The sequence below is a fragment of the Phaethon lepturus genome, unplaced genomic scaffold, assembly GCF_000687285.1.
Source record: "Phaethon lepturus isolate BGI_N335 unplaced genomic scaffold, ASM68728v1 scaffold14362, whole genome shotgun sequence".
In the NCBI taxonomy this organism is placed as follows: Eukaryota; Metazoa; Chordata; class Aves; order Phaethontiformes; family Phaethontidae; genus Phaethon; species Phaethon lepturus.
Window position 1 is genome coordinate 17,743 of NW_010524192.1, and position 20,960 is coordinate 38,702.

Sequence of the window (20,960 nt, forward strand, 5' to 3'; positions counted from 1 at the left end):
TGGTAGGTATATTTTGCACTTGGCTAAGTCTGTACTTAGATCTATAGAAGGATCATCAGAACGATCCAGAAGCTGAATGCCACTTTAAATCCCATTCCAGCTTCTTTATTCTCTGGCTGCATTCCTGGCCAGTAATATCTTCCTTTGGTATATAGCTAACAACAAATGATGCTCTCTTCAACTACACTCTTCACCTCTGTCATACTTGCTTTTATTCCCTGCTTTGATTTCTTGCTAGAGTTAGTAGGCTTGATTAAATACAGAAAGTGGCAGAAGATACTTTTCCATTTGCATTAATTAATTTTGGAGTTCTAGATGCTTTCTCCTGTATTTTCAAGTCTACTTATTCTCTTTCCTTTGATTAGCAGTGCAATAATGACAGATTTCTGTGAACTCCCCAACTTCTGTGAACTAATAGCAAGGCCTGAGATAGCATGGGTTTTGCAGCACTCAGAAATGTTAGCATCCAAAATGTGAAGGCACTTTTCTCAAAGTTTGTTGAGACCTCCAACTGAGTGGGTCATACCCCTGTCTCTGGTCATTTGATAAAGGTGACCTTGCAGTTACGTAGCTCCAGAAAAAGAAGGGATATATGCCACATATCCAGTCTTGAGTGTTGGTGGTTGCAGGCTTCATAGCAGGTGACTAAAGCCCTATTATTCACTCTATTAAATCTGTTCCTGGCGTTTCCCAGTTTAGTCCTCATTTAACTGTCCAGTCCTTCACCAGTCCTGTTGTCTCATCTTAAAGACGGGGAATAGCCTTTATCAGGTTGAGTTGATAAAATCGTGCCGTGGAGTAAATCGTATTTATCTAAAGTACATCTTTACACCAGTTAGGGGTGTAGAGATGCATTCCTCCACCTGGACAGATTTTGCCTCAGGAAATACACCTGAAAGATTTTGCATCTATATTTCACTAGTTGCAACAGGACCTGTGCAATACAGTACAAAATGTATTCTCTCTGTCTAATTGGCTGGTGTGAAAGACTACGGTTGCTGACCTTTCAGAAAGAAAAGTCTGGAAAGGAAGGGTTACTAAGAATAAGGTCTTTCCGTGTAGGAATTTTAGGGCTACTGTATATTCCCACTTCTCCCCCTCGTGCCAGGGGGACTACAAAGTACTGCCAAGTAGAAACTACTTGAATATAGTTTCAGCATGGTGGCCACATGTCCTAGCTTGTAGGTTCAAGAATTTCTGTAATACCTCTCTGACACTGTGTTCTTAAAAAGGAAAAAAAAAAGTCCATGGAGAAGATGTTCACTTGCTTGGACGTAATCCGATTCCAGGATGGAAACTGGCATTCCTCACTGCTCATCAATTCCTGTTCTTTTTGTCTGTGTGCCTGCATATCACTGCAACCCAAATGTACCACTGTATTTGTGGCAGGAAAGTTTAGTTTTCTTTAATAGAAATGAGTGAAGCACAATACCCAAACGTAAAGTATTTTCTGTGTGATTACACATGATGCAAGAGATCTCTCCACACTCTCATGCTTTTTTGTATGAGTGTTTTCTAGTTCTCATTCATAAATGTCTGGCTTTCCAAACTATGCCTCTGGCAGATCTTAGCATAAATACCAATTTATTCACCACTTTCTTTTTTAATACTAACATACTTGGCAAGATATTTTTCCTTTCTTTTTTTTCCAGTCAACATTTCTGTTTAGTTTATGGTCTCTGAAGAACTTTTTGTAACCCACTGTCGTAATTTTATTAGTCGCATAGTTGGCGCAATTCAGCACAGCCATTCAATTTACCTTGAGGGAAGCCATACTACTGAGATTTGAAAAACAGTTACAATACTGAGCAACACAGAGTTATATTTTAATTGTTAATTGGTCAAAATGCATGCTGGTATGAATGCTTCCAGTTTCAGTATAGGTCTACAATGCTTACTAAAAAGGAATTGATGTGTCTGGAAGTTATTAAAACAAACTCCTAACAGCGTATTTAAATTTAAATCCAGCTAATGAAGCAGTAATTCTCTCCAAAATGTTCCTCCACTTGTCCCTTAAGATATTGGGTAATATTTAACATGGGTAGGGTCTATTGTTTTGGTACCAGTAAAAATTACAGAGCAGAGTGTTTGATTCATGTTGTTTGGCTGAGGAAGCATTTAAAAATACGTAATTGGTTGTCACTGATAGGGTGGAATGACTGCATTGGAAGAGGTATATTCCACTAAAGGCTTTTTTTTCTTGTAGATCAACCTTGTTTGCATAGACTTCTTGACAGAAGATAAGCAAATCAGATTTTATGCATTTGCACACATTTTTATGATTCCCAAAGAAATACAGCAATTTCAGTTCTGTTCTGTAACTATTTCAAAATGGCAGTTGTTATCCATGTAGTTATTTCTTTTCTTTACTTCCTTCATGTGGTTGTTTATGGTCTTCTACAAACTTGTCACTGTGCTTTCTTTTCTGGGTGCATTAGAAACAAGTTGTATTGAGTAGCATTTCCAGAACTGCACAAGCCAGAAAACATGTTTTTATACATTTACACATGTGTAAAAGTGTATCATCACTGCCCATGAGGCCCTTGGACAATACCATGTACAAGACAAAGACATTTCATTGACTTCACTGGTATTAGGACTGCTTCTTAATTTACTGAACAGGGAGAGGATAATCACATATTACTTACCAGCTTTAAGTCTAAAATGCTGCTGGTTTTGAAAAGTATGACTAGAATCAATTTATTTCTGTAATGCCAATGATACCACTGATGAAAACAAGGCATTACTTACTTCATATAACAGGCCGATATACTTCATGGAGAGGATATTCTCCATCCAAGATGATAAATGTTTTGTTATTTAAGTGCAGTTTGACTTTCTCTTATTAACATGCAATATATATAGTTTTGGACAGTTACTAAAAGTATGTTACATCTTTCTGTATGGTTATCAAATCTCATGACTAACCAGGTTATATGTGCATGGGTGTAGAAATAATCAAAAGGACAATCAGATAAAAAGCATCAGACTTCTTAAAAAAATCTGTATCTTCTTTTTAAGGAAAGCTGTCTGTCATGGTAGGACTCTGAGGAGTCACAGGAGAAGTAACAGAAACCCATGTAAAGTGATTTTTAAATGATTAAGGTCTTTTGGTGTAAGTCTCATACTTCATGAGGAAATCAACTTCTCCATATTTCCTCCACACTAAAATCTTAAGTACAAGAATTGTATCAAAAGGCTTGCCAGGGAAAACAGTTAAACCAGTAGTTTGGTCACATGGTAGAATATATTTTGGAATATGGAGATCTGTTTTCATCTCATTTATAATTTCTTCTAAAATGTTAATCTCTTTCTGATGCTGATGGTATTTATGACTTCTATGAATCCTCAGAGTCATTTGGAAGTGTAATGTAGTAACGCTCTCAGCAAGCTAATAAAACAAACAGATATTGTCTACATTTTACAGACAATGATGCTGACTTGTAACAGGGGAGAGGAGGTTTCAGAAGTGGCTAGGTCACATAAGGCACATTAGAATATTTCTTCCTAAACAAGGGAAAGCAGATACTTCGCCAAATTCTGGCCATAATTCCACCTTCTTTTGGCTCCCTGGGGATGTAAAGAGAATTGGTAGCAGCCATGAGGCTGCTTTAATTTACGGGACTAACCAGTTCCTATAGCTTCAAGCATGAAAGGAGTGGTAAGACAATTAAAGCTGCCCTTTCTTCTCAGCTGTGATGAGTAGTACATAATGCACGTAATATCTAGACCAGTATCTTCATGGCACAGCCAAGATTACAGATCAGGAGTTCCTGGCTCCCTAGATCGTATTCACAACAATACACAAGCCAATTCTAAACCCATTTTCTCTTGTAAAAGTTCTGTGGGCCAAATCTTCATTTGATACTAGTTATTACAGATACAGAGCTATGGAGCAATTTACAGCAGCTGAGGATCTGACCTTTAAATGAAATGATACCAGTGAAGTATTTACTTAGGCAATGGGTACCGTGGAGCTGCCCTGGTTTTGAGAACTCTGTCAAACAAGAGGATGATAGCCATGGTTATTTATGAGTTGTAGCCTCTTTCCTGTATCTGAAATTATTTACCCTATTCATGTTGGATACTGGCATCTCTCCACTCTTCTGGTCACCTGAAAACAACACATGTAAAAAAGTATAGGTAAAAAGAGGCATTATTTGCAATTAAAAGATTAAATAAGTATATGATTTCACAAAGCAGTTGGTGCTCCCAGTAATCCAAATTATAGTTGATTCTTCTGTGCAGTCCAATAAAAGAGAGTTTTTTTCCTGGCACTTCTACTTGCTATTTTATTACTTCTGTATGGTGCTTTGAAAGAAATAAGAAATTGTATTTTTCTACCAAATGAATAACTGTATTGAAAAGTTCATACAATTTAATTTAATTAAATTTTAATTAATTTTCTTAAGCTTTACTCCTAAGTAAAGGTTAAGATGCTTTCCAATATTTCTAATCTAGTTTGCTACCACTAACATGGGAATGCCTGATATTTTTCCATTTGCAATGTAGTACACACCAGAAGATTTTATCGAATATGACTATGAGTATGGGGATGCAGATTATAAAGAAACTGATTCTGTAACAGAGGGACCCCCACTGTTCGAAGAGACAGTAGCACAAACAGAGGTAACAGAACTGTTTGTTGTGTGGTGTCCAGCTGTCCCCTACTACATGGTTTGTCAATTTGTGTCTTCTGTATGTAAGCTTAATGTTTTCCTTTTACTCATTTCTTTACTCTGTAGCTGTAACACTTGCTTTCAGTTAGAGATGGAAGGTCTCATGGCTGAGAGCATTCGTCTCATATTTGGTTACTCTTCTTTCATTCATGCTTTCTCAATTTTCTTTTCATTTTATTTATGTTTTCCCATTCCATCTTTCATAACGTTTGCAGAAGAAGAAAGCCATGGTCAAAAAGAAGAAGAGGACAGTGGCCGCTAGCTCAAAGGACAAACCCCAAAAGGCCACAACAAAAAAATCTGAAAAATATGCATCCAAGAAGAAGAAAAGTTATCAAGCAGCATCAAAAGGCAAACTAGGGGTAAAGGTAGCCAAGAAATAATCAAGATCTTTCTCAGGCCAAGACTGGAAGATCTCTGATAATAAGAAAAACTATACCTAATCCCACTAGATGAATACGTCTGGCTAATACCATAACCTGAATAAAAGTGATACCTCTTGAATTTTTCCTACAGGATTTTTTTTAATAATGTACCTTTTCTTTAATACTAGGCAAACATTGTTGATGGATTTCAAGAATATAACATAGCTGAAAATGACTATGGGCCCCAGACAGAAGCTCCCTCCAGAACTACTGAAGCAAATGAGGTAATAAGGACTCTTGAGAAAATGATAGGCAAAAATACTTGCCTACCAGGTGTCAAGGATTAAAAAAGCACAAACACATTTTAAAAGGATGAATGTCTGTCTGTGTAAATATACATATCTATACATAACAGCAATTAATGCAATTTTATGCTTTCTCAGCCAATATCAGAACCTACTATTTTCTTGGGCAGAACTCCCATTATTTCTGAAGAGATCTGCTGAATCTTTAGACTGCAAAGTTCATGATTCTGGAAATCATTCAGTGACACATGCTGTGGAAATACAGAGTTGATGCATTCAGTGTGAATGTGAATGGAGCTATGTCTAGTATAAACTAGGTTAAATACTAGACATAGTCGTCCTAATCTAAGGGGAAGTGAAATCTGTAATTTTTCCTGTAACTTTTAAGATACAGCATAAAATGAGCCTAGCACAAGACAAAGAATGGTTGCAACCATAACAGCATATTGAAGTTGAGTCAGAAGCTATTGTTTTCTTTTAATAGTTCTTCAGCTAACAAAACCAAATTATCTGCTTTTCACTGAGGTTCTATGAAACATTGTATTTTGAACTGTCAAAAAAAAAGTATTATTTTGACTTATGTTAGAAACCACATTTTTAGAAAGCCACAGTGACAAGCTTTAAACATTATTTTGAGATTGCTACACCTAAAGCCAGTGTTGATTAATATGTCTGCATATTAATTAATGCTTGTTTTAGAAAAATGATGGCTGATTATAAGAAATACCATTTTAATTTTTATTTTAAATTTTCCTTTCAAAATTAAGATGTATTGCTTAGAAGATGTACAAAACTGCCCCCCTACACACCCCTAACCCCCTGACACCCCATTTGAAAAGAGATAGAGTCCCAATTTGTTTTTTGGTTTTCCTGCTATGTATCTTGGAAGGTGAAGGTGAATTAAGATATATTTTACTCATTCTACTGTAAACTGTTCTTGTGTCAAATCAACATGTCTCACAAGTTGGTCGACAGAGGCGTATTTAAATCATTCTGTTTCTTAGGCACTTATAAGCAAATAGTACAATATAAGTATATTTTATGTATAAGTACAATAGTATAGATGTTATGAGGTAGATCCAAAGTGCTAAATGCTTTCTTTAGTGAGAGCATTTCTGCATAAAGGCAAAATTTGGCTTAGAACTTGTTCAGATCCACATTTACTCTAGCTGTCAGGCAAAAGTCATAGTCCTGTAGCTAATGGAATTAAGCTACTGTTAAATCAGAATCTGGCCTTCTATTTTAATTGCAATATATTTCAATATCATGGTTAGATCAAGATATTTTTAATTACACTGGATGTTGATTAGCATCTTAATATATTTTTTAAGTTCGTACTAGTTCATCTTGTCTGGCCATCTAGAATATCCATCCATTATTAGCAATATCTGAACTTTGATTTCTTTTAAAGTTATCTTTTCAAGAGACCTCTGTAACAGAACAAAGTAATCCTCTCATTTTTCACAAATGGTTTTGTACATCTCAGATACAGCATTCTTTTAAACTGCTTTGGTGCTTGTAAGTTGGTTGCTTGGTTTGACAATTTACATACTTGAAGATGAAAGCATAGTTTTCAGAAATGTGAAAATTAATCTGAGTTTTGCAGGCGGAATTTGACTCAGCCAAAAAATTTATGAAATACCATGACAGACATGAACCATGACTTTTTCAGTGATAAATAAACTGCAAAATCATTGACAAGAGAGAAGTTGAAACATTTAGCTCAGCGTTGCTATTTATAGACACAAAATAATAAAGAAGGCTGGGCTTAACTAAAGTGATGCTTGCACTTCCTGTACATCGTTATTGTAAAAACGTCTGAATTTATTCACTGCTCATTCATATGTTCATTCACGAATGCTTATAATTGTGAAACCAAGCAAGGAAATTTAGCTATATTTGGCACTAAAGTAATGTTAAGCAAGCAGTACACATAGCGTACTGGATATATTGAATTCAGTGGGTTTGGAAATTAAAAAAAAAAAGTGTATGAAAGCATTACTTCTTTGTACTACTTATACAAAGATCTTTTAATTAGTCTCAAAGTCTGGACTTCCATTCCTTTGGACTCCAATTAAAAGACAATATGCTGTAGTTCTACTATTCTTTCTTCTTTTGACAAGTCATCATGGTGAATCAGCATATGCTTACATTGCTTTACTAACAATAACTCACATATTCCTCCCATTCCCAAATCTTTGCTACTGATATGAATAGCAAAATCCTGTTGAAGAAGTATTTGCTGAAGAATACATAACTGGAGAGGATTATGATAAAAAAACTGAGGAAACTGAATATGGAAGCAGAGGAGTAGACCTCAGTGAATCTGATCTGCTGGTAGATGGAGATTTAGGCGAATATGATTTTTATGAATATAAAGAATACGAAGAGAAACCAACTGATTCCACTAATGAGGAGTTTGGTCCAGGTGTTCCTGCAGAGACCGATATCACAGAAACAAGTGTAAGTTGATTGAAGGCATAATACAGATTAATTTAATTTAGTGATTCTTTTATAGTTGTGCAGTCTCAGAACTGTACAGAGCTTGATCCAGAGCTCCTTGTACATATCAGATATATTCTCACTTTTTATAGGCTTTGGATCAAGCCCATCCTCTTGTTTTAGTAATCCTGAACTTTTAATTTTTATTAAATGCAGAGTTTTTGTCTCTTTTGGTGACGGGAGTAGAGGAGGGTTGAAGATGGGAGGGAAAGTAAAGAAGAGATGAATTCCAAAAATAAATTATAAAATGAACAGTTTTTAAAGTCTCTCTAAACTAGAGCTAAAGCTGGAAAGAATGGAAGTTCTAATGCAGGTGCAAGTACTGTATTAATATTTTTATATAATTACCCTAAGAAGTTGGAATGCATGTGTCTCGAATCCTATGACTTCTCCTACTTTCCAAGGAGAAAATTCATGAGTGGGAAGGTGAAGGTCTGAACCCTTTCATGAAAATAAGCTTAGTCAATGGTGACAGGTTTATGACCATGCAGGAGTGATTTAACAGCTCAGTATATATAAAGGAAGATAGGATGACATGGTGGATCCTGTGAATCATGCTCTTTTTTGTGTGTTTTATAGCACTCTCTTTCCCTCTGACTTAATCACAGGCTTAACAGCAAGGCATTAATTTTCCTTTAGTTGTGCCAAGATCCTCATTTACCAGTTTACTGGACTATGGAAGCTGCAAAGAAAACTAATATGACTAAGACTGGAAGCAAAATTAATTCGCACTTGGATTTGTAATTGGGAAGGCCCTAAATATAGTAGGAAAGGAGAATTTTGTTGGCATTATTTGCTCAGGCTTATCTTTATTTTCTCCTCACAAACTCCAAACTGCAGTTTACACAGGATACAAGAAATAACAGCAAATGCTGTGAGGTTGCTTTTCTCTGCCAACATTGAAACTCATACTTCTGTATTTCATTTATCACTCCTTTCTAAGCCCTGTTGGGGTCATTGTATTTTCTAATGATCCTTATCTATGCAATGTGATACAAGCTTACTTTTTTCCTTCTGGCACAGATGGGGACACAGTGACAGAGTGACACAGAAAAGGTCAGATTATCTGCAAAGCAAAGAGCCCATAAGGCACCATTTGTGCCTGCATTAAGCAAATGACTATGTAGACTCTATCCCCTGGTGTAAATTTCAACTTAAAATGCCCTGCTACAAAACTGAAGGAGCTTGAATTAGAACTCAAGGCTCTGACCTGTGCCAGCTTTATTACAACTCTCCTTTGCTGAACCAGATATATTATATAATTGTCCTTTGACATATGGATGTGTTTGGAACAAGTGAAGTTCTACCTTTGGTAAAAATGGAAAGATGAAAAGTACTTAGTACCTGGAAACTTTCAAAAAAGGGGCAGTATTTTCATAGGTGGAGACCTGATATAATTTTTTACAACCATTTTTCATTAATATAATAAAACATGTTTGTGTATATCTCTAGCTACTTGATCTTAATGAACTATTGCATCGTTACTTGTGAGATTTGTGCCTTTATAAATCAATACAAGATGCACAAACCATGAATATATCTGTTTTTCCTTTCCAAAATATTTCATATTGAAATACTGTAATATTATCCTTAATATTTTCAAATCCCCAGCTATTTTAGTGTAAACATGGAATCACTCTGCTGAAATAAAAAAAAGGCATTGCAAATTTTCATCTGATCAGAGCTGAATTTAATTTCTAGTTTGCAGTGGATATGTTAGCAATCAAGAGAGGTACATCTGAAGAAAAATACATATCTCCTGGTTTGAAAAAAAATAGGTTTCTTTTTCTTTCATTGAAACTTGAATCTGTCTGTGTTCTACCCTTAGCATGTGTTACTGGCCTATTGTTTTAGGGTACTTCTGTTATCTTAATCCTGAATGCAAAACTTCCCATAGAGCTGATCCTAAAAGAATTTTGCAGTTGATGCAAATTCATGTAGTTAGGAGGCATAGCTGGCTATCCATGAAATATTATATAACATTTGCAATGCCACATAACTCCTTTCCCATTTATGCCATGAAGTCACAGACTCTTCTCAGACTAACTTACATGTTGTGGATGCCTAATTAATGAAATTAGGAGCTTGAAGGGTACTGTCCGTATGGGAGTAAGGGATCTTTCTTTCCAGCTTACTTTAGGCTTACTTAACTCAGAAAGCCATGAAGAATCATTGTTAATTGCCAAGAATATGTCCATTCAAATAAAAAAAGAAACAACTTTGTGACTTGCACATAGAAGTTTTAGATTCTTAGTCCAAAGTCCTGATGCAAACCATGGGATGTAATCTATTGCATCTCACTGGAAAACTACAAATGGACAATATCCAATAATTTCAAAAATATGTGTGCAGTTTTTGCATTTTCCATTCCTCAGGTATTAAATACTTTTGACTGATATAGTTTCTGCCTGCGATGTGTTTTTCATAGCACAGATCAATTCCAGCTTTAGCTTTCAGTTAGAGGTTGCTGCAGTTCTCTAATGTACCACGTCCTTAGACCTTCTACTTATTTTCATTTTGGGGGCTGTTTTTACTGGCCAGGTGACTGGACATGGGGCTTATGGAGAAAAAGGCCAAAAGGGAGAACCAGCTGTGATTGAACCTGTAAGTACAGATGTGGATGAGTTTTTCTTTAGCAGTATATAACATATACAAACTGTTGATACATGATTATCAAACCATGTTGTTCATGACAGGATGACAGTAACCTTATCTGTGATCTCTGAAACAATCACCTGCAGTGTGGATGGTGTAAAAGTGGTTACAGATAGTAGCCTGTTCAGCCTTTTCTTTTGGTTACACAAAAGACTAATCACATGTTCCTTAAAACAAGGGCAATCCGCTTGTGCAGCGGAAAACAGAGCATAGATCTGCTCTTCAGGCCCTTTAGTAACTGCAGCTTAGACAGACCTACAGAGATAGCTTCCAGTTTAAGCATACGTAACACTGTAACTACAAGTTTCAACAAGGGCAAGGAAGTCCCTCTGAGAAGTTAAATAAAAGCTTGTATGTTTAACCGGTGCTGGTGCAGTCACACTACTAAAAGTTTAATTAAATACTTTCTTTGGGGTTTACAGTTTGGTTATAAGCACAGTAATGGATCAGTAGCTACACAATTTTTCTCATCTTTAAATAGTAGTATAGTAACTAAGTGGCTTTTACAGTAGGACAAAGTTATACTGAAGCATCATGCTTGCCAGTCAGAAAAAGAATACATAGACTATACAAAAATAATCATAATATCTAGCAGGAGTTGAATGCCAGAGTGATTTACTCTTCTAGAATTTTCAAGGACTGCTTTCAAATATGTATTTGACCCAAATAGAAATTAAAGTTTAATCTGGTTTTTGTTTCATAGAAAATTAGGTACAGAAATATCAAGGCAAAAAAATAGCTTATGTTGAAGCCTGATAAAACACTGTGATGTGTCAGATGTTACCTAAATATCAAAGGTCTGGATTCTATGATCCAAAAGCTCCCTCTCAATTCTATATTCCTATCCCAGGATTAGCATGTGGTTAAGTTACTGATCACCAAACTTAAAAGGACTACAATAATGAACAAGTTACAAGTCAAGATTGTGACCTGTCAGTCATGATCTGTGAAGAAGCTCAGGGTGTGTTAGCTCATAAAATGCATGGCTTTTTAAACTATTGCAAGATACATTTAGTTTACATCCATAATACTGAAGAGGTATCTACTGCTAGTCTCCAACATTGTTCGAGTTCACTACAGCTAGCTTCAAGCTTGTTTGTCCAGTCCTTCTACCTATGAAAAGCCAAGTACAATTGAGGATCGTAGGTCTTACCATGACTTGGAATTTGGACTAGTGTCAGCACTCAAAAAAGCTAACTAAGAGGTGCTATAAGACCCACAGCATAGAAATGGCCAGAGCTATTCACATCAAAGTCTTTAACAGCATTAAAAAAAAACAACCCAAAATTATTTTTGAATCAAGTACTATGAGATTCCTCCAGGCTTGAACTCTTTCTCACTTCTAAAGCCACATAGCAATTCAGATTCCAATTCTAGTAGCTGTGGAGATAAGATCCCCAGAAAAGTTTATCAAAACACTAAGAAATATTAACTTTAGTAGTTCAGCTAAAAAGATGTTTTATATTTTTCTCCAAGACATGACAGATTTAGTATCTTTCCTGCCCTAGGGTATGCTCATTGAAGGACCACCGGGACCAAGAGGACCTGCTGTAAGTAGATTAATCACAATTTCCTTTTATTGCCTTTGATTTATCCATTGTGCTTTGGTATTAATGAGTTAACACAATTAATATTGGTCTTATCATAGTTCCCAAATGGTGTATTTGACTTAGCATTTTTAAAAGGGTGTAAAAAAGGCTCATCTCCAGCATTTTCAGTGACAGCATGCTACAAGCTGAGTGCACATGAAAATCAAACTTTTGAATGTTGACTATAAATTTTTGTAAGAAAAAAAAGTATGCCGCCTTATAAATTATTTTATCCAAATATGTGTTTAACATAACTTTCCAAAGAAAAAATAGTTCAAAAATGCTGCCAGCCATCATTCAGTGTAATAATGTCATTCATTTTCCATAGGGTCTTACAGGTCCACCAGGTCTACAAGGTCCTGTTGGTCCTCCAGGTGACCCTGGTGAAAGGGTAAGTCAACATAAGGATTATCCTGGGTATTCCTGGTATGTCTTGCACTAATTGGTACAAGAGTAAGTGGGTTAGATCCTGGTCTGGAATATATACACACGGTTTAAGAAACTTCAGTAGAACTGAGGCTGATTTACTCAGCTGAGCAAACCAGCTGAGAATCTGGACAAACATGTCCTTAGTGGCTGGAATATGTACTGTAAATACAGGAAAAAAGTTAAGTTCCTATTTGTCTATATTTCTCTGTTTTGATGTGAATTATTTGAAAATATAATAAAACAATAGGTAGAGACATCTCATATAGATTTGAATGAGTTTTTAAAAAATCAGTATGACCTCAGCTATAACATGAAGAGATACAGGGCAAAACAAGCTGTGCAGAATCAAAAAACACATGGAAATATTGAAAGTGATGCATAATATTTAGATGATCTAAGCAGAATTTATTTGCCATATTACATAACATACTGCATGTGAACCCTATCCAGTCATGAATATAATTGAAATTTAAGCTATTACTTTAGTCTGATGTGTTCTCACAGCCTTTTCTTACTGACACAACTAACAGAATTTTGAAAGAGCCTAAATATTTTTATCTGAAGAAAATATGCTACAAAAAAACTTTTCTGAGTTTTATGAGTGATAGTTTACTGACGAGTCTAACATGTTCATGCTGTATTTGTGAATAGAAGATATTGAGAAGATGCTATTGTTTCACTGAATGAGAGATTGTTAAAATCCCAACAATGCTTCACCTTGATAGTAAGTCAGCAACCACACTTCTTTCATATTTCTTTCCTGTAGATTAACTAAATAACATATTTTGGAATTTAAACTTTCAAAATGGGAATTTTAACACATTGTAGTGGAGTAACTACTGATAATACTCTGGTTTTTTACCTGACTGCTTACTGAATTCATCATAAGGAAATTCTTGACTAAACATCATGTGCCTGTCTTGGAACAGACTTCATGTTTTATATATAAAAGGACACATTACACAAATAAATAATTGTAGAAATGAGTTACCAAACTCATGAGAACAATACAGATTCTGCAACCAGATTGCTGTCAGATTCCATCCTAAGGAAATAACATGTCTTACTTTAAATTTCAAACATATGTGGACAGGTTTGGTTTTTTACTTGAACAACAATCAGTGTATATGAATAAAGGCTTTAGCTCTTGCTATAACTATTCTGACAGTTTTTAATCTTAAGTAAAAAATTTAGAAAAGTAATGTTCTGAGAAAATTACTACTCAAGAAAAGCACGTTGCTTAATTTTAAAACATCTGCATTAATACCTAGAATAATTGAGAATGTTTAACCATGGAACTACAGAACAATTAGTTGAGAAATCCACCACTTTTTGTAGTTATCTATGGTGCTTCCACTTTTGTACTGAATTATTGTATCGTTCTAATCCTAATCACGGGTATAAGACAACTGAGAAATGAATGAACGTACCCTTCTGGAAAGGACCATAAGTGGTCCCACTTTTACTTACTGTAGGGATGAATTTCACTCATAAAATAGTGCAATGGAAGAAGAAAGTGAAAACTAATCTCATCTTTAGTTTCATCTTCAGTAATCTAATCTTCATCTTCTGATCTAATCTATCAGTTTTAATATTCACAAAAACTCATAATCATATGCAATAAAGTCACTGCAGTTCAGAGTGAAGGTTCTTTGGGTGCTTTGCAAGTCCATTTATTTTTCTATTTTTTAACCCTAACTCAAAATTGCCTGCCTATATAATGGTTCTTTTTAACAATCACAACATTTTATTCAATATTTTACATCTGGATTAGTAATAATTCTCAACTTAAGATTTATCTGTAGTGTGTTATTAGTAGGGAATTTTTTTTTATGCCTCAGGCGTTTTTGAAAAAAGAGCTCAAACAGACTCAGCATCAGACTACTGATTTTAATTCTTGAAGAGGGGAAAAGGTACCAACATTTTTTGAATCAGCTTTCCCATTGTTTTGGTCAATTCCTGAACCGCAGAAGGAACCAGTTAAGATGGTTTGATGTTTGTTGGTCTGTCATTGCAACCCTGCAGAGACTTGTCCTGGTAAATGAGTACTTTGTTTGGCAGACATGCAGCAGGCAAATGAGAACTCCTGATTCAGGTCCTTCCTGCCCATGACAGCTTCAGCTAGCAAAAATGCAGCATGCAAATTGCTGGGATTATAAATCAATTATAAATCTAACTGTTGGCACAACAGCAATATTTATCTATGCATCACGTTGGATCAATAATCATGTACACTCATTGGCACATTTCCTCAACTCCAGTTTACACAAAAAGTTTAGCTCTTGTTAAACTGTAAGGGAGAGTTAGATTAAAAAAAAAAACAGATTTCAAGTCATAGCTGCAGGACTTCTGTAGCCTTTGAAAACTAAGCCTATTCAAAGGGTTTAAAGAGAATCAGCAGTGTTAGTTCTCTATATCGAATAAAGCAAACACTGGAATACAGTGCAAATCTCAGCTCAGCCCCACCTATGAAATCATGAGCAGAGCCTCCATAGTTGGGTGCTCTGTACTCCATTTTTTAACATAATTTGTAAGTAAAATAATTAAAGAGAATAGCTTCCTTCCCTATTGCTGAATCTGTTCCCCAAACTCAGCTCTTTAATTACCTCACTAATAATGAATAACATTGTCAAACCATTTGCAAAGAGAATATTAAACCTCTAAGTGTGTCATTACAAATACAAGTGTAAGTGTGTGTCAGTGACTCAAAGGGTTTATCTTACATCTTTTTGTTCTCATCCCTCTTTCTCTCATCCCTTTGTTCTCTTAGGGTCCACCTGGTCGCCCTGGTCTCCCTGGTGCTGATGGTTTAGCAGGTCCCCCGGGTACCATGTTAATGTTGCCGGTAAGTTGTATTATCATTACACAGTAGCCAGCCTCCAAAAAGAGGAAGTGTGTTTCAAGAAATGTATAGGTGTTTTCTTTTTTCATCTGATTTTGTCTTTGGAATGAGTTTCTTGTACAGTGTAAGCATTTGAACATGATGTGGTACCTTTTTTTTGTCAAACACAACATATGCTTTAGCTCCTGCATGGCTGCCAGATTGGAACCTACATGAATGTACTGCACTCAGTGAAATCCTCCTTATATTTTCAACAGTAACTATTATTTACTACTATATGTCCTAAACAAGGAGCTTGCTGTTGCACAAAGGGCATGTACTCCCAGGAGGAGTGTGTGCTTTCAAGTCTCCTTGACATGGAGAATTTTAAGCATTCCATGCTTAAAATTTGACTTCAGTGTCCTCTTTGAAGAGTCAGTGCATCCTTTGAATAGAAGTATATGCACATAGCCAGCTCTGCTCCCACTGGAGTCAAAGCAAAACACCATCTGTTTTAGCAGGTGGAAGAACAAGCCCAAAGCTATTAAAGTATCTTGCAGCTTTGTGGTATCAAAAGTACTATATGCATGGAATTCATTATTCCTAAGTGTATGCGTGTATTTTGCTTGGAAAAATACTTTGAAAATGTGGTTGATTCCACATTATGTGGATCCTGACAAACCACCTGGTCTCCTTTCAAATGATAGAAGGCTTGGTACTTCTCTTCTCATTTTAGAAAAACTCAGGTGCTCATTTCTGGGGGCTTAAAGCAATAAGTTTTCCATAACTTTAAAAAAAAAAATCCTTCCATTCTGATAATAATATGACTGCAGGAGAAAAACCTCAATTACTGTGCCATCTCTGGGCGTAGGCAAACTGAACAAACTGTTGTGGGCAGTGAAAGATTCACAGCCCTGATACCCAGCATGCCTATGCCATACCTTTGGAAAGCTGTGCCTGTTGCAGCTTAGTGTCTCTGCCACATGGCAAAGCTCCTACTAGCAGTTTCATGAGCAATAACAGTCTGGGAGTGCAGCAACGAGTACTTAAATTTTATTCTGTAATTTATTTTGAAATTGTCAGAAATGACACAAAACTGTTTCATTTTAGATACTAAACATTTTTCAAATTGAAGTCTGCCTTAAACTGAATTGCATTTTTCTGTGGGTAGCTACCAATGTACAGAGAATTAATTAATTTTGATACATATATTTAATGAAGTTTTGCAGATAATTAGAAAGTATCATGGCCTCCTTTTGAAACGAATAAATAAGCAAACAAAATGAAAACCAAAATCCTATGAAATCAAGAAAATGTTTGCTCATAAGGGATTAGATTTGCACTTCAGTTCTAAACTGTTACCAATGACTTAATATTCATGGTGGATCCAGTGGCCTCAATGCAGCAGTCTTCTGAAATTAGTGAAATGAACTAAAAAATGAGAAACTGTGTCTTTGAAGTGGTTTACACAGATGCAGCAAATAACAAGTATGATTTTAATTTGATAAATTCTCAATACTTTTCTTGTTTTGATACTTGCAGTTCCGCTTTGGTGGAGATGGTGAGAAGGGCCCAACAATCTCAGCTCAGGAAGCTCAAGCACAAGCTATTCTTCAGCAAGCTAGGGTGAGCACAAGGAGCCTGCAAACAAAACTGACACAAGGGTACAGCGCAAAAAAATTTCCATTTTATATCATGCAGGATGTGAAGTAAAGAGCTCTAAGCATCATCTCATCACAGTAGTTATCCTTATTGACAACTGAGTCAATGACAGGGGCTATTTGCTAATGCATTATGAAATTGTATTAGTGTAGAATTTGTATTCTGGCTGGCAGCTTTTTCTTGATCCCTGTTGTTTTGTTCTGTTTGTTTTCTCAGATTGCTATGAGAGGTCCACCTGGTCCAATGGGACTCACTGGACGACCGGGTCCTGTGGTATGTAAACAATAAAGGGGCCCAGGTTAAAGAACACAGTAACACAAGTCCATGGATCTCATTCTGGCCTTGCCTACACCTCTGTATTTGTACTTATTTTATTTGAAAAGAAACTGATATAATTAAAGACATAACTTGTATTCTTATTCAAGGTCTGCAATGCAACCTGTATACTAAATCAGTTTTTTATTGTAGATTTTGGAGTGTTTTGGTAGAGCACACTGGTAGACTTAACAAAACTAACGAATATAGAATCATAGAATCATAGAATGGTTTGGGTTGGAAGGGACCTTAAAGATCACCTAGATCCAACCCCCCTGCCATGGAGAGGGACATCTTCCACTAGACCAGGTTGCTCAAAGCCCCATCCAGTCTGACCTTGAACACTTCCAGGGATAGGACAGCCACAACTTCTTTGGACAACCTGTTCCAGTGCCTCACCACTCTCATAGTGAAGAATTTCTTCCTTATATGTAATCTAAATTTACCATCTTTCAGTTTAAAGCCATTATCCCTTGTCTGATCACTACAGGCCCTTTTAAAAAGTCCCTCTTCAGCTTTCTTGTAGGCCCCCTTCAGGTACCGGAAGGCTGCTATAAGGTCTCCTTGGAGCCTTCTCTTCTCCAGGCTGAACTTTCTCAGCCTGTCTTCGTAGGAGAGGTGCTCCAGCCCTCTGATCATCTTTGTGGCCGTCCTCTGGACTCGCTTCAACAGTCCAGAGGATTCAACAGTCCAACTGTCCATGTCGTTCTTATGTTGGGGGCCTCAGAGCTGAACACAGTACTCAAGGTGGGGTCTCATGAGAGCAGAGTAGAGGGGGAGAATCACCTCCCTCAACCTGCTGGCCATGCTTCTTATGGTGCAGCCCAGGATACTGATGGCTTTTAGACTGAAAGTGCACATTGCTGGGTGTTTTACATAAATAGCTACCTATGTCTCTACAGTCAGTCATCTCTGTAATAATATTTACAAAATTTCTTGTGATAAGTATGAAACTCGACAGAAGGAGATACTAAAGCAAGAGTGTGCAGAATGACCATGGCTTACTATTTAAGCTGAAAAGTACTGGAAAGTTCTTACGAGGCATTCTTATAAACAATTAATAACCATACAGATTTCTAAAAGAATTGTATTTTTTTACTTCAGTCCTGAATTTGGCTTGACTGCTAATACCAAATGATTTGGAAAATGGCCTTGTGAATGTTAAAAAAACTTAATATTTGTCCAAAGTCTATACATGGAACAAAACAGTTTTTCTGATGACATGCAAAACAACTTTTTGATCACAAATAGGTTTGCCTCTGTAATCCCTACAAACATTTTAAAAGGACAATACTCACAATGAAAGAATAAAGCCAGGTAGGAAGCTCAGCAAGCCAAAACCACATGATCAATCTTGCAATTGCAATTTCCTCTTTTAGGAAATGGATACTTTTCAGACTCAGTAGTCCACTAAATGGCATAATTTAGCATTTACCGTCTTTCAAAAAGCTATTATAAAGCATTTGTACCATGATATAAAATAAAAATGCTGCAGCCAAGATCATAAGCTTTGTAGAAGACTAGTCTTTTCTAAATTTCTTCCAGATGATTGTATTTATCCACTGATGTGGAGTGAAATTCTCTTCTACAGTTAGTATAGTATCCATATTTGAAAGATCCACTTAATTTGGAAACTGTTACTTTGTCTACTGTGATGGCACAGCTAGATTTGGCTTCTTACAGCAGACATACGTCAAAATTTAATTTTTATTTATATTGTCATTATGGTGATGGACACAGAGAATAATCTTAGCAGTTTTCATTAGGTCAGACAAGCATCCAGTTGTAAAACACAGACAATAATACAATTGTGCTATTGAGAAATGAAAACAAGCAATTGCTGGGTAGCCAACAGAAAGGGATGAAGCAAGTTCTTACTGGTTTATTGTGTGAAGAAAAAGAGACTGCAGAGATATGCCAGTCACAACTATAGCAACATACATAGAATACAGCAACAGAAGTTGCTGGAGGCCACCTGGTTTTCTCCTTGCATCAAAATGCAATAGCATTTTCCTCCAAAGTAGTTTCTTTCCAGTCATCCCAGTTGTGGAAATTTGGTCATAACAGAAGCGGTGAGACTGTAGTATAAGAAAGATGGTTCCTTTCCCTTCTTTTGTGCTTCTTTCTTTCTTTAATGTGATGCTTCAGCAACAACCCACAGCTGAACAGTAACAATCACGTCCTTCCCTTCCAACCTCCTCTTTTTCCTTGCATCCTTACACCACTACCACCGACAGAAAATACTGGCCAGGTTATTGTCCATCGCATTGTATATAATTATAGCAGTACAATGCAACTGAAATGCCTCAGTGGCTCTCACTGCTATTCCCTCCAGTGACCACTTTTATTAACAAAGAAAACCCAGGGGGACATAACATAATTACATACTGTTGAAGGAATATTTTAGGGAGCATAAAGAATACTCTGGATCATGTTCTTCCCTGATCCTAGCACCTTAACATTCTCTTCAGTGACTCTTGAAAACTACATGATACTAAAACTGTTGTAAGTTGTATTCTTGGTTGTCTTGGTAGTGCTTTGCCTCATCTTCATATAGCATCAAAAAATCTGTTCCAGATTATGCTGGTACTCCAAACTGGCTGGTCTCATGAATGCAGTCTGTTTATCTAGGTGAAATTTACTATTTTCAGGTAAATTTTAGCTAAATATCCCACCAGAATCTCACTTGGTCCCTAGAAACTGAAATCACTGGACTTTACTTATCTTTCTAAGCAGAGGTCCTGGTTTTGGGCTATACAAGAGCAATTCTTTTCTAGAGCAATTTTTCTGAAGTAAATAGTTGCAACTAAGCAGGGAATTTGGCTCATGAGTGATCATGATTAGGTATGCAATACTTAGTAGTAGTCAAACGTGAGGTCTATTTAATAAACTAATACACTATTTCTAGCAGTGTATTTAAATCAAGAGACCTGTAGAATAACATTCAGCCTATACAGACAAAATAACTATAGAATTCTGTAAACAAGGAATTAATTTGTAAAGACTGGTATAATATTGACAGTGGTTTGTGTACCATTAGCTTAAGTATAACCTGGCCTTATACTCATGCTTTCATGTTTTAAAAGCCTTCATGAATTTCTGTATGCAAAGTTCAACAAATTAATATTACTAATAGTTGTTTTCTTTCTAAGCCACCAGGAGGCTCTAGAAATCCAGCTCTCTGATCTGGCAACATTTTTGGCCTACAGTTCCAGAAGCAGCTGCAGATTCTTGGTCTGTCAGTTGTTAGTGTCCACAGCTTCTTTTAAGAATTAAATAGTCGGAGCTTTTACTCTTAGTATGAATTGTGTTTCGTTAAATTATTAGTAGCCAATAAGATACATTTAGAAACATATCAGTTATTAAAAGTCTTAAACATAGCACTGTCAAAGCCCCAGTCTAGCTTCAACAGAGTCTGGAGTTTACATGTTTAATTAACATAGAATACAAAATAAATTTCTGCCAACAGATATTAAATGTAATCAATTATATTAATTAAAAGCAGAGCTTACATCAGGGAAACCCAAACAGACAGTCACCACCTACCAAAGCCACTGTTCTCTCCACTGCCAGGACCAGCTCAGGATTTGATCTTCAGTTTGCTTAGGAATTGATTCAATACCTGCAAGGTCAGCAGG

The 20,960-nt window shown here is 36.2% G+C and overlaps 1 protein-coding gene across 1 annotated transcript in view; it reads left to right on the top strand.

The window, feature by feature from the left end:
* COL11A1 (collagen, type XI, alpha 1) overlaps window positions 1-20,960 on the top strand; it is a gene marked incomplete at its 5' end in the record, with an annotated part of 123,912 nt that overhangs the window by 9,819 nt on the left and 93,133 nt on the right. Inside the window, 9 exons of the mRNA XM_010282362.1 lie at window positions 4,513-4,629; window positions 5,233-5,328; window positions 7,567-7,812; window positions 10,393-10,455; window positions 12,015-12,056; window positions 12,424-12,486; window positions 15,295-15,369; window positions 16,888-16,971; window positions 17,224-17,280. Of these exons, the coding sequence (XP_010280664.1) occupies window positions 4,513-4,629; window positions 5,233-5,328; window positions 7,567-7,812; window positions 10,393-10,455; window positions 12,015-12,056; window positions 12,424-12,486; window positions 15,295-15,369; window positions 16,888-16,971; window positions 17,224-17,280 (843 nt within the window). The remainder of the gene's footprint in view (window positions 1-4,512; window positions 4,630-5,232; window positions 5,329-7,566; window positions 7,813-10,392; window positions 10,456-12,014; window positions 12,057-12,423; window positions 12,487-15,294; window positions 15,370-16,887; window positions 16,972-17,223; window positions 17,281-20,960) is intronic.